The sequence below is a fragment of the Python bivittatus genome, unplaced genomic scaffold, assembly GCF_059951505.1.
Source record: "Python bivittatus isolate LINGU-HERP-01145 unplaced genomic scaffold, Pbiv_v1 ctg000610_np1212, whole genome shotgun sequence".
Classification (NCBI taxonomy): Eukaryota; Metazoa; Chordata; class Lepidosauria; order Squamata; family Pythonidae; genus Python; species Python bivittatus.
The window spans coordinates 44,315,713-44,329,983 of record NW_028277088.1 but is presented as its reverse complement, the minus strand read 5'-3'; the positions used below and the strand labels follow the sequence as shown (position 1 = coordinate 44,329,983).

Sequence of the window (14,271 nt, the reverse complement as noted above, 5' to 3'; positions counted from 1 at the left end):
CATGTGATCATGACTTCTGACTTCCTGCTGGCTTCCCATTGACATTGCTTGTGGGAAGCCAACAGGGAACATTGGAAATTGTGATCATGTGACTGCAGGGACACTGCGATGGCCATAACTTTGAGGACCCATCATAAGCCCCCTCATTCAGCATCATTGTAACTCTGAACGGTCACTAAACAAATGTTCGTAACCCGAGGACCACCTGTAATAATTATAAGCTATGCTGTAACTGGAGGCAGTTTTCCTTCCCAACTCCTTTGCCTAGATCCAACCTGATCTTGGTCTTTTGTGCATTTTCTCTTATAAAAATCATTATTAGGTGTTCTTTTTTCCAATATAGTTTATGCAGAATGTTCATGCCCTCATTTAAAGGTGAATATTGTTTTTATCCATACATGTATTGACATTTTTATTTATTAATTTTTATTTCCATAGGATTTGGACATTTTCAACTATTACAAAATACATATACACATCCTATTTCACAATAGCCATAAGACATAATTCTTCAAGGCCCATTGTTTAGAAAGAGGGTGGGCAGAATCATATGCTGTCAGTAAATTGCAGGCCCCCATATTTCTTTTGAGGATGTGCTGGGTCTACACCTTCCATTTCACCTTTGCACAGAAAAAACATGGTTTCTCTCCTGGTTTTGTTTCAGTATCACTGTTCATTTCTATTCCTGCACACTCTCTGCCTCCCCAACCCTCTCTCCTGCAACAGGGGTCAAAAGTGGTCCCTGTAGGCACCCAAGGTAAAGATACAACAGGGGCATTGAAGGTATTATGTGCCTACTTTTTCTAAGGAAAGGTCAGGGAGAATTACTAACGGAGGCCATTTCTTGAGTTCTCAAGCTACACATGACGTTTTAGGTTTCTGTTTCTTTGCTTGAGGACAGAAAGACCACAGTATGATGCATCCGTTCAGCCTCAGTCAAATAATCTCACAGCTTATTTTTTTTAGAGGAGATCAGCACTTTTTTCCTCAGCTGGGGGAGTGGGTGGAGGAGAGGGAGCTAAAGGAATGTGGAGAATTCTTACTTTGGAAGACAGTGTTATAAAATTAAGGACAAAAATATCCGTGGGAAACATGCAATCACCCATCTAATTCTCTTTTGTGGGGGCTATGCAACTAGGATGGTTTACTTTAAAAATATTACATTTGTCAATACTCACTTGTCCAGTCTTCTTCCAAACAATACAGGAAGTGAAATCCAACCATGATCAGCGCATGCAGAGAAATTAGTGCTATATACATCTGAAATAGAATATGGAATGTTAAGAAGGACAGGTTTGAACATTGCATATGCATGTGTAAAATGTTTTTATATGCATAAAATATAGCATGGACAATTTCTAATGGTACACATTAAGAATAATGGTTTCATAAATCTTTGCCCCAGAAATTTTTCAACAACTTGGTCCCTAAATCTACTGCAAATCAACTGATAACAAGCTTATATCTTTTGAACTATATATATTTGAGGCACAAGATATATGTACAGGTGCAGCCCTTCCGTGCACTTTGTAACTGATTTTTTTTAAAAAGAAAAATGTACTTATAGAAACTGTTAAGCAGGCATACAAAAGTCAGGCTATGTATGCAGTTCTTTGTTCATAAAATGATTTTAGAGATGTTTTCAGTATCTGGTATGTTTTTCCTAGTGTAAGTCAGCTTATGATCCAGAAGTGCAGTCAAAAAAATACTCTCTCATAGGGTTTTTCTGTTTGTTTATAGGGGTCAGTTCTGCTGAATAAAGTGGAACTCAGTTCTGAGCAAACATGCCTAAAATTATTAAGCATGGCCTCCCACTGCAACATCTCCAGGATATGCTGCCCTCTATGACAGATTAATAAGAACGTCTCTGCTTGGAGTTGAAACAAAGTTGAGCTGTTAATCAACTAAACACATCTCTCTAAGAAAAGAAGAAGTTGTTAATCAAAGAGAAAAGCCAGTATTACGACCAATGCTTCCACTCAAGATTATCTTGTATTACTGTAATAACTTCCTTGTGCAGGTACTGACGTGCTCTTATGTGTGCAGAATTACATTAGTAAAAACATAATATACCCCCAACTGCTTTGCCAGTTTTTAAGTGGAGCGGAAATACAAGATAGTTTTTGGAAGAGATAAATAACATTGTCCCATGATTAAAGATTCTCTTATCTTTAAACTCATCTCCTAAATTACTTTAATAAGAAAACAAAAAAGGTTAGGCATAAACAAGGGGAAAATACCTGGGATAAAGAAACTGGATGGCCATTTACCTCTACCAATACTGAATTACAGTACATGGTGAGAGTGTAAGGAGATTATTCTTTTATGAAGCTTATTATATGCCATGGGATAAAAAGCAAGTTTGTCATCCAAGTTCCCTCCTCAAATGTAATTATTATTTATACTGTTTGCAAATGATTGTAATCTAACCACATATTTAGAACTGAAGAGTAATATAAGCAGTCTAGGCTGATCTTTCCTGTGGAAGAAGTAAGACCATCAGCCAGACTTTTCTAAAGGAAAATCAGTACAAAGCCTTGAACCCTGAAAGGCTTACAAGCAATTTAAGTGCCTGGTAAGAAGTATGCCCAATATACACAAACTCAAGTTATTCAAGAGCCAGTTTTACAGTTGGGAAGCAAAACAAAACATTGTCCACTATCTGATGCGTACTTGTCTCTCAATATTTTATCTCTTTAAAAAAAAAAAAAGCCCTCATAGTAAGTAGCATTCTCATGGTTTTAATCTGTATCATCATTTACCCTCATTTATTAAGCAGGGAACCAGGCTACTTTGGTGGAATGAAATAGCTATTAGAACTTATAATTTAAAGTGTAGTGATACACTTTGATAAGACACACTTTGCTAGCTCGACTGTATTTTTTAATTTGCTTCAAATATCCTGCAGCTTCAAAAAGGAGCTACTTTTCTCAGCAGTATCCCCTTGTAATTATTTAAGGAGGAAGTCTCAAAAATTGAGCAAGATCTACTTGAAATTTCAGGGCCAATTTCAATAGTTATACAGATCACTCACTCAGTGAATTACTTACTGTAAACAGTACAAAGTATTTCTGGTTATTCTCTCCTACACAGTTATTAACCCATGGGCAGTGGTGATCCATTTTCCTTATACATCTCTTACAAACACTAAAAGGAAACAAAAAACAGAAATACCCCAAATTGAAATGCAATCCCATCTCATTGAGAAACTGGTCTTTTACAGATATCAAACTATGGGATAAATATTTTCCCTTTGTCAAAAGCTACACTGACTTCTAAGTTACTTAAATTGAGACTCACATCATTATTCAAAGTAGAAGAAATAAATGTTGGATTTGAAGCATTATGAATAAGTGGCAAAAACTCTACTGCAAATCTCTAATTGGCTTAGATGCTCCAGTTTTTATTTCAGTTGTAGTTATTAAATGTAACTTAAATGCTAAGAATTTTATTTTCTTTTGAGAATTTACAGCACATTTTAAGTGCAATTCACAATAAACTTCATGCCACCAATTAGCAGATTAATTTTTTCTGACTGACTACATGTATTCAGCTTAGTATCTTGTGTCCTGTTGCCTCTCATATTCCCCCTTTTAGTTATTTAAAGACATCACTAAAAGAAAGGAATGGAATAATGGTGCTATGGGACACATTTTAACTCTATTACTGCTTCTCTAACTATGTATCACTCAGGATCAAAAACTCTATGTTCCCACCTTTCCTTTCATACTATAAACACCTATCAGAGCAATGGGGAGGGGGGTGTTCCACAAGCATCTGCATGTTCCTTTTACTTTGGGGCTCATTCCCCCTCATCACACAGACCTCTTTGTATAACTTCTGAGAACAGATGCTTTGTGATTTGACACTGATATGGTATATACAGCTCTCTTCCAAGATCAGGTGCAGGTGGGAAATAATTTACAATTGCATAAAGCCTGGCCAGTCACCACTGTACAATTCTGGCTTCTGCTCAGAAAAAATATTTTTCGAACCAAGATAACATTGTGTATGGCAAATATAGTGGACTCACTACTGAAATAATCTATAGATTATTTTACAACCTTTATGTATAACCCATGCTGTCTTCTTGACTTGAGTGTGTGTAAAGATGGAGATAGATAAAGCACAAGAATAAAAGCAGGGGGATGGATGGATGGATGCTATAGAGGACACATTTCCACCAATGCGCTCATGTGGCACCCATAATAGCCACCTGATTGGACCAGTCTGCACAACACAGACAGAACTATGGAAAAAGGTCTTCCCTTGCAGATGTCCATGCCTGTTCGTGGTTGTCCTGGTATCAGATGGCTTTGGGGACTTGGTTGGAGGCCTAGGCCCGCAGCTGTCTTCAGAGGAAGGGGCTAGATATAAAATACATACATACAGCAGGACAGTGATTTTCTGGCTATGTGGATCTGCCAGTGAAAAACAATTACAAACTACCACATAATTCAGTGTGAACAAATTAACATATTACAGGTCAGCAGGTGCACAAACCTGCTTTTTCAAGCGAACGGCTTGAAGAGGTTACAAAATACTGAATTGTAATGAGTTTTGCAATACAATTAAATTAAAATGAATTAAAATGTAGAAATATGCTGAAATCATATTAACAGATGCTAAATGAAAGAAAGATTCAGCATGCTAGGTTACTGCTGATGCCTCTATCAAATTAGAACAGTAACATAAATAAGTCATGATGATGATATATTATTACCTGCAGTGATGCGCTCTGTCCGGTTTGATGCTACAGCATTTTGGACATTTATAAACCACTTGTCCTGGCTTCAGCTGTAAGCTCTCTATGAATTCTTTTGTGGCATTACCTTTGGGCACTGCGCCCTGAAAGTGAAAATAAATAAATAAATAAATAAATAAAATGATAAATAAATAATAAAAGTGAAAACGACTTCCAGAGCACTTTGGATCACCATCAGAAAACTCAGGGGGCCCTATTACAGACACAGATCCATTTAGGAGACCTTGGTGACAATGCATGCATTACGAATGTATAGCCCTTTGAATCTGAAGCTGAAATATGCTTCAGAATTGCCATCGCTAAGCAATGTCGTCATGTGACATCATGCTTTACAAATGTGTCCTTTAGCAGTGGCAATTCTAGTCCCAACTGTCGTCGTAACCCAAGGACTAGCTGTATGCCCACACCATTCCATGCCTGGAACACATGCCTGAACTAATTGTTTAATCTGGATATACAACTATGAGACAGGTCTGTTTTGTTCCAGATGTGGACCACAATAGTTATTTTGGGCAGAAGAATCTGGAGAAGGAAAAGTAGGAAAAAAATTGGCTGAAGCTTTCCTTGACAACACAGGAGTGGCTGAGGGAAGGCCCTCAAAGATTAGGGGACAGGTGGGCATACTGCAAGGGGAGCTGCTGAGACTATTGAGAAACAGGTACACAAGCTACGTGGAACAGTTAATGGCAGTCCCAGGTATCCCTTTTTTTCCGTAGAAGGGAAAGGGGGGTATCAGTTTTGTCTAATGGGAACAGCAATATCACTCTGGTATCAGCTGCAGGTTCTGTTTGCATGACATTCAGAACAAAAATGTTCCTGGGAACTGCAGCCAATCTGGAATGGTTCAGCAGAACTGTTGGTTTTTGGTTCAAAAAGCAAGGTACATTCCTCATTTTGTGCATACATCTAAAATGAACCAACCAAGTTTTATGAAATAAAAAGAGAAAGCGATATACTTTTTTAAAGAATGCAAAAGCTGAGTGTATTTACAGAATGCCATACTACCTGAAGCACAACAGCAAGCCATGCCCCATGAGGAAAAGGGAAAGCAGAGGTTTCATTACCATTCACTTCACATATGGAAGATATGACAAGAAAGTAGAAATGTATATGATAGGGTTATAAGCTAAAGTTAAACACTATGAAGAGCTTTCTTGTTCTAAAAGCCTATGTGCAAACAAAATCAACAATCTTAAGTAAAGCATGATGTTTTCTATCTTGGTAATATGGGAACACAATAAGCAGCTTATAATATACAAAAATGTTTTAAAAGTGCCATTTATGATTGCATAACTTCCAATAAACAATGGTAGTCCAGAAGCTGTCCTCATACTAACACATAAGAGGTTAAGGGTGAGTGTACAGTCCTCATGAGCTCAAGCAAATACCTACAATGGCTAAAATATTTAGCTAATGAAGCATAGCACCAGAAAACAACTTCCCACACACTTATGGATGTGCCTGTCATATTTAAATAAAGGAAGATCACCATCAGGAAACTGACAACTGCTACAAGAAACCAAAATATGCGTACTTTCAAGCAATTTTTTCCACAAATATTTTTAGTTAGAGAATTCAACCAAGCAAAAGGCAAATTGGAACTAGAGGCCCAGTTTCTGTTCTAACTCAGCACTAGTGAGGTGAACTCAATCACCTGGCTGCAGCTCCAGATTCACCCAATTAACTCATGCTCTACAGATTTTCCAATGAACTTTTAGTGGTTCCAGCTAGCATGTAGAAACTACAGCAAACACATCTGGAGAACACTAGGTACCTACCCCCTTTCTAGGACCTGTGGAAAATCTAACCATGCCAAATATAATTTTTGTAATAGTTCCAACCTCAGTAAAAGCTGTTTGAGAGTTATGAAGCTATATTCAAGTAGTACATTAAAGGCCAATTGAGATACTTCATTTTCTTCCACAAAGAGCTACTTCATTTGTTACTTACTGTAACAAATTCCATTTTAGTTGCATTTGCCTAAGTATGGCAACACATCTTCCAGCGTCCATATTCATGTCACTTTAATTTGGCTGTAACTAATCTCAATATACTTTTTGTGAAAGCTTAAACACACACACACAATTACAGAAGAGATTGCATTACCTAAGAACAACTTAAGTCTTTGTTATAAGAGAATAGATGGGATGTTTAACAGCACTGGTGAAAGGAAAAACCTCATGCACTTGTATGTCTTTTTGTGTTCAACTAAAGTCAGGGACGTACAGCATTTTGGAGTAGAAAGGAAAAAGATGCTTCCATCCACCTATAGGCATGCAAATACAGGTAGTTCCCTTTCAGCAATCGTTCAAAGTTACAATGGCACTGAACAAGTGGGACTTATGACCGGTCCTTGTAGTTGTGGTTGTTACAGCATTTCCAGTCATGTGACTGCACTTGGAGTGGTTGGCAACTGGCGCTCAATTACGACAGTCACAGCATCCTGTGTTACACAACTGCCATTTGCAACCTTCACTGTTGGCTTCCAACAAGCAAAGTCAATGCAGAAGCCAGCAGGAGGTCACAAATGGCAATCATGGGACTGCATGACACTGTGACCACACCTAACAATGGCAACTAGAACTGCCACAACTGCCATCATAAGTTGGCACAGTCACATGACATCATACTTTATGACCACATTGCTTAGCGACAGAGTTGCCAGTCCCAATTACCATCATTTATCAAGGACTACCTTTAGCACCTCCTGACAACTCCTTAAACCAACGTGTCTTTTCCTGGGATCACAAAGCAGCTGCAGAGGCAGGCATATAAATCCTGTGAAAAGACACAGCTGCTTTAAGAAACTGCCAATAGGTGATATGGGAGCACTCCAAAGCACTTTTCTTCTTTGAATCTACAGTTATAAAGCAAAATGCCTAGAAAGGTTAAAGAGAGGGAAATATTCCCACAGGATTTATTCATCTTCAATTTCATCTCTATTACAAACTAGGATGCTCAAACCCTCAAATAATATAATTCAAGGAATAATGCAATCAGCTGTAAACTTGAAATTGAAAACTGATTTAAAAAGCAGATTCTTTCTGTTTTTAACAATGTTCACATCCATACCCTCTAAAGAGCTTAATGCCCGATATATATTTACATGCAGTTAATGATTTAAAATGCATCTGGATAAACTTTCCCATCATCTGGTATGTGTATTTTGATTCCCATCATCCCCAGCCAATAGAGTGATTTTTCTCTGCTAGCAGGGACTGATGCAAATTGTTGTTTGGGGGGTAACTATACCTCTATAATTATTATTCTGTACTTAAGACGAAAAGGCAATATTTTTATTCAAAATACAATGTAGTTCTCTAAAGGGAAAAGCACATAAAACAGGTTTTTCCAGCTTTTTATGCCACGGCATGCTGTCAACATTACATGTATTAGAGCAGATAAGAAAAAAAGATAGACTTCCACCCCTTCACCTCTGTAATTTCCCTTTTTTCTTAAGCAAAGGTTTCTGTGTTGTTCAAGGACCCTAATAGAATTTCTTATGTGAATAATGCCCTTTGTTTCAATGGAGGCACATTTTTAAGAAATGATGCCATTTGACCAAGAGTTTATATTCTATACATGTTCTAGAATTTTTTTGATCCCAAAGTCTCACTACAAAGCAAACAAAAGAAAAGGCAGCTAGGTCATGTATTCAAAACTTCATGGAGCTGGAAAGGCTATTTAGGTTACCGAATCAAAGTCTCAAATACCTGGAGGAATTCAAATTAAAGCATTCCTGACAGATGGTTACCCAGCCCCTTCTTAAATATATTCACAGGAAGAAAGTCATTTCATTAAGTAATTGTTTCTGCTGCCAAACTGCTTTTATAGTTTTTTTAACATTCAATTTAAATCTCCCTTCCTATAACAAAAGTGTAATCTCATTGCCTGCAGCACGGGATGAAGACAACTACACTCTTTTTCTGTTTAAATTTCCTTTAGGAATTTAAATCGCATTATCATATCCCTTCTTAAGGTTTCTCTTCTTTTCTAAGCATTCCTACATCCCTTCATCCCCTGTCATAAGACTTAAATCTGCAGTTCTCATGATCATCCTCGCTGCACTTTTCTGAGCCTCTTTCAGTTAGTTTGAACCCTTCTTAAAGTAATACACTTACTGGATCTGTTAACATTGCTCTCAAATGTGAAGCCAGAGCCAGGAATGCCAAAGTATTGAAAACTATTCCATTGATCACACTGTAAATATAGTCTCTTGATGGAAGCAGCATTACAAGGATGACTACAAAGTCAGCATAGAAGACCAGGAACCAGGTGATAACTGCACAGGCAATACCACAACCATCTCGAATAAACCACATTGTTCCTGAGGAACTGTGGCTGGGAGGTGGGACACACTTGTCCGGTTGAAGATATTCTGGTTTCCTCTCAATATCTCTGAAGCGGTGGACTGGAGTAATCATCATAGATTATAATGTCCATTCTTGGATCTGGAAAAGAGAAAAAAAGTTCTCCACTTTACAACCTAATAAAGGAACTTTCTATTTCAGACGAAACTTACTGAAGCAATTAAAGAAATAGAGCAGATGATGATGATTTTAAAGAAGAATAAAATATTATCACTCCCCACCTAAAACATGTCTTGGCTTGTATTTAGCTTTTTATCTATATAGATAAGCACTGAAGTTTCTTAATGAAACCTGAATTTCACCAGGAATGATACAGGCACATGATACTGTCCTAGCATGTATGCTAGGAAGATTTGTAATGAATGATTACAGAATGATTCAGTTTCTGGAGGCTGACAATATCAAAATTTGACAGCATAGGTATAATTTAGGTGTATACTTATTAGCCTAAAAATACAAATGCATTCCATTATGAAAGTACAGTAAGCAATTTTCCTCAAAGTATCAGCTTCAGCGAAGCATGTTTAAAAATATAGGCAGGTATCTTTAACATAAAGAAAAATCCCATAATAATGGCATTATGCCACTGCAAACTCATGAGTGTCTAGCAACCTAATGAGCTTAGCCTTGATAGATGTTGTACACTGATGCCCCAAAAGCACAACTTAAAGGAGATTTAAAGCTGGAATTTGTTATTAATTTTGTTGTTTATTTTCAACAAAGCATAACTACAGATCTATTACATTTTTACTTATCTCTGCACTTGAATTATGAAATACTTTTTGTACTGTGTTGGTATAATACTAAACTTAATAATCAAGAGAATAAGTAACGGTATTCTTTGGTAATTTATGTCATTAACTAAACATACTTTGTGAAAGTACCTTTCCTGGAATTAAACTTTCATTAGAAGATTTAGAAAATGAGTACTGTATGTATCTAATCAAACCAACATTCAATTTCCTTCTAAGGAAAAGCAAAAAAAAAAAAAAAAGTTTTTCTTAACCCTCACATAGGCTGTTGGACACTTTTTGCTGCTGAAAAATATTTTTGCTTCCAGCTGTTGGTGGCGTGATCCATGTATGCAATGAGGGCTGCATATATCCATGGGTTTCTTAATCCAGCCTATAACATCTCATCTACAGGTCTAAACCTCAAGAAATCCTGATTATTTCAATGAAATCATTGGTTTGTCTCTTTTGGCCCCAAAATTCTTGATGATGGACAGAGCCAGAAGTTTAACTAACTGAAGAGCATTTTCAGTGTCAAGAAATAGAACCGGTTGTTCAAAAACTTGTTTGACCAGATACAAAAGTTTAACAACAAAAGTGATAGGTGTATATTAAGGGGAACTGGAGCAAAGTTAACTCTTAAAAACTAGCAGTTGCTTTTAATTTCATACTGCCAGGTTTCCTAGCCTTCCCTAGAATTTAATTATAGGTAATTAACCATCTTACATTATATTTTTTTAATGCAAGGATAATCTACTGGTAGCACTTGTTTGATGCCAATTCCTAATAAAAAACAATATTCATTTTGCAGCCTGGAATACATCACAGCTCAACCCTAGTTCTCCAACTAAGAAACTGAAACATCCACTGTCCAACATTTACATAACTGTTCTTGCAATGAACAAAATATTGAGGCTCCTCAACTTAAGTCTAAAGGATGGTGGAGTCTATAATCAAATAATACTTTACTGAAGAGCAAGCCTTATTTTAATGAACTCAATAAATTAACAGAAGCAAGAGAGCCAAAGTAGTACTTTGATCTTTGGAAGAGATCTGGAATAGTTCCACTGAATGTTGCTTCTAGGACTAGGCTGACTATGATCACTTCACTAATATTTCAAATCTAAATAATCACTAAATCCAAGGTATCTACTAACAGTAACCGAAAGTGGCTTAAAGATAACTTCAACAAATATTCATTTTTAATAACAGGGTTTTTTTTCAGTCTGATAACCATGATGGTACTCTTGAGAACACCTCATGACAATTACAGCCTTTCCCAACATGAAGCTCTTTAAGGGTAGGTCTACCAGGTAAGTCATCTGTGGCCAACATGACCTTATTGCCCAAAAACAGAACAGTGGTCTCATACATCTGGAAGACACCAGGTTGTGGAAAGCTGATATAGTTCTTAATCCATGTTAAACCAATTAATAGATCAACAGCTAGCCATATCTAATTCCAAATCAAGTAGATGATTATACCAACATCTGGTATGGTAAATATTTTAACAGTGAACTACACCTACAGGCTCTAAGATAAGCCTCATGTACTACTTCCATATTAAAAAGTAGAGTTCCTTGAACCTGGCAAATAATGTTGGGTGGTTCAAAAGTAACATGCAATGTTTTATCTTTCAGTTGTCTGATGAGCATCCATCCTGTTGGGGATTAGGAGACAGTTTTAAATTCTAATTTTTAATGTGAAGAAATGCCTACATGTGCTTCACTCAGGAGAAGGATGGTTATCAAATAACTGGGATAGGACATCTTCAAGAATCTCTAGCTGCAGTCCTAAAAACCACCAGGATGATAAACACAGTGAAAGATATTTATTTTCCTGCAGATATTTTCTATTTAACAGTGTATACATACATGCATGCATAGAAATAAAGTCAGCTTCAAGTTCTTGAAAGAAGATGCCACTCAGTTCAAATCTTGTTTTATCAGTTTCTTCTCAATATATTTATAAACTAATCAGAGTCAGACCATTTGGGGTATTTCCACTGTTTTGGACCAGAGCTACAACTGGTCCTATCAACTGCAGCCAGCATGGCTAATAAGAGATTTTATAATCTTAAACATCTAGACCATATCCTGGATTATACCTCTGTAAGAATCCAAAGCTGATGATTGAATACAATGCTGCTCAATTTTCTTTTTCTTTTGTTTTTGGTCAAAAGAATTCAATACAGTGAAAATTCAACAGGTATCCCCATCACAATAACAACTGTTAAGTGTCCTAATACCAAGAGGAGCTCCCAAAATATTTTATGCCTCCAAAATGAATTAGCTAAAAATAAGCAACATCTCTTTGATACAAAAAGGTTTCGTACTGTATTTGTATTGTTTGTACAGCATCTCCCAGGACCCTAGAAGTGTGCCTTCTCTGTAGTAGTGCCTGTCCTCTGGAACGAGGTTCCCCCCGAGATCCAGATGGCCTCCACTCTGCTGTTGGGTAGAAGAGCTGTGAAGACCCAACTTTTGACAAGGGAGAGTGAGACCCCTCACTTCATCGTGCTTGTCATCTTTTATCTTTATCTTTTATTAATTTTATTGTAATTCCTTTGTTTGATTGTTGTGAGCTGCCAAGAGTTGTTGAGAGCTCGGTGGCGTACAAGTTTAATAAATTATTATTTGCAGTTCTTGCCTTAATTGCCACACATTTCACTTTTTACCAGTATTATTCTCTCTCTCTTTACAATATTTATACTGCTTTTGTTCCTACCATTTTTATGATTTATTTTTTCAGAATGGCAGGTTGAATAATCACACTTGTTCACTATGTATTGCCACAGACTTAGTTTTCCACTGTTTTTCCATATGGCATAATTTCTAACTTAATACCATCCAACAAGGAACATGCTACACTGCCTTTAGCAAGTTAGACTGCTGGTCCATCTATACAATATTATTTTTTATGACTGGCAGTGGTTCCTAGGGTTTCAGAATCTTTCCCATCATCTGATTTTAGACCTTCAAGTGGAAACACCAAGGAATGAACTCATGATATTCTGTTATGCAAATAATGAGTTCTAAAGATTAAGAAGTAAAATTTTAACATTTATTTTTTCCAAAGTTATTACATATTTTTCATGTTTGAATCTTCCTCCAAATAACCAGGATATTTATATCTTAATTAACATAATATTTGTTCCAGGTCCTGTTTCTTGGCTACATCTTAGAAAAGACTCAGTGGTTAAACAACAGCCTGCCAAAACCCCATTTGAAGATTATCTGTGTATTACAAAATGGCCTTTCTAGTTGAAGGTTTGTTAGTGCTCTTGCTTATATTGAATTCCAGACAAATGCTATATTAAGAAACTGTTTGTGCCCATTAAAATGGAGAGCGTATCAGGGGGGGACACTATTCCAGAGAGTTGGAACACAGCAGAAAAGGCTCTCTTGCAGGTAATTGAAAAACAGCAAGCTGCAAGCTGCAGCTCAAACAACAGGACTAATTATCTTAATAATAATCCAGATCTGTAAAAGGGAAGGAGATCTGTCAGATGTCCTCATCCAAGTAGTTCAGGATTTTACATACTAAAAACAAAACTGTGAATATGGTATAATGTGTATATGGCCAAGCATCCTATGCAGCAACTTGGGTGTCACATTCTAATTGCACTAACTACAATTGCCAGATTTACGACAAGAATAGCTGTATGTAAACTGCATTACAAAGGACAAAAATATGATAAAGCAAGATACAATAGTAATATCAGTTTGTTAGAAATTGAGATAAATAACAGTATTAACAACTTGAAAGAGCCCCATTAAGCCAATACAAATAGTTTACATTTAGAGAACATCTACCATTGGGTACTTGAATAGGGGTGACTGAACAGTACAACTTATATGTTATGATTTTTAACAATGATAACAAAACTATTATATCAGAATAAAGTGTAACCTGATCCAACAACCTTTTTCCAATAGTGGTTGATCATGGGACTCCTGAAAGTCCACAGGCAGCACAGAAAGCCACCAACTTACTTTGCTATTTAATCTCTATCAACTAATTTTAGAAGCATACTACATATAGCAGCTCCACTGAACTATTATGGTGAATAGCCATTAATAAACTTGTTCTCCATGAATGTGTTTATTGAACTTGTCACAATGGTTCAAGGTTACAATGCCTTCATTGTCCATACTTGCAAAGAGGATTGCTCCTGATATGAAATACCCCTATTCATCAGTTAGCTGACTTTAACTGAGGGTTGAACAGAAATCAGAAAGGTTCATTATTTTGAGAAGCATGCATTAGCAACTCATCTATACCATCTCTGAAACGGGATTTGACATTGATGTGGTAAATTCAAGACAATGAACATCTACAATATTGGTCAAGTGTTCTGAGAGCACACTGGTGTACATTTTCTAATTAAACAAAATGTGTTTTA

At 36.6% G+C, this 14,271-nt stretch overlaps 1 protein-coding gene across 6 annotated transcripts in view; it reads right to left on the bottom strand.

Moving 5' to 3' along the window:
- ZDHHC3 (zDHHC palmitoyltransferase 3) overlaps positions 1-14,271 on the bottom strand; it is a 51,180-nt gene that overhangs the window by 18,405 nt on the left and 18,504 nt on the right. For all 6 annotated transcript variants that reach the window (XM_088150917.1, XM_088150916.1, XM_007425000.4 and 3 more), the window contains 4 exons: positions 8,887-9,216; positions 4,724-4,848; positions 3,051-3,147; positions 1,179-1,260 (listed from right to left, as the gene is read on the bottom strand). In XM_088150917.1, the coding sequence (XP_088007043.1) occupies positions 1,179-1,260; positions 3,051-3,147; positions 4,724-4,848; positions 8,887-9,192 (610 nt within the window). In that variant the 5' untranslated portion in view covers positions 9,193-9,216. The remainder of the gene's footprint in view (positions 1-1,178; positions 1,261-3,050; positions 3,148-4,723; positions 4,849-8,886; positions 9,217-14,271) is intronic.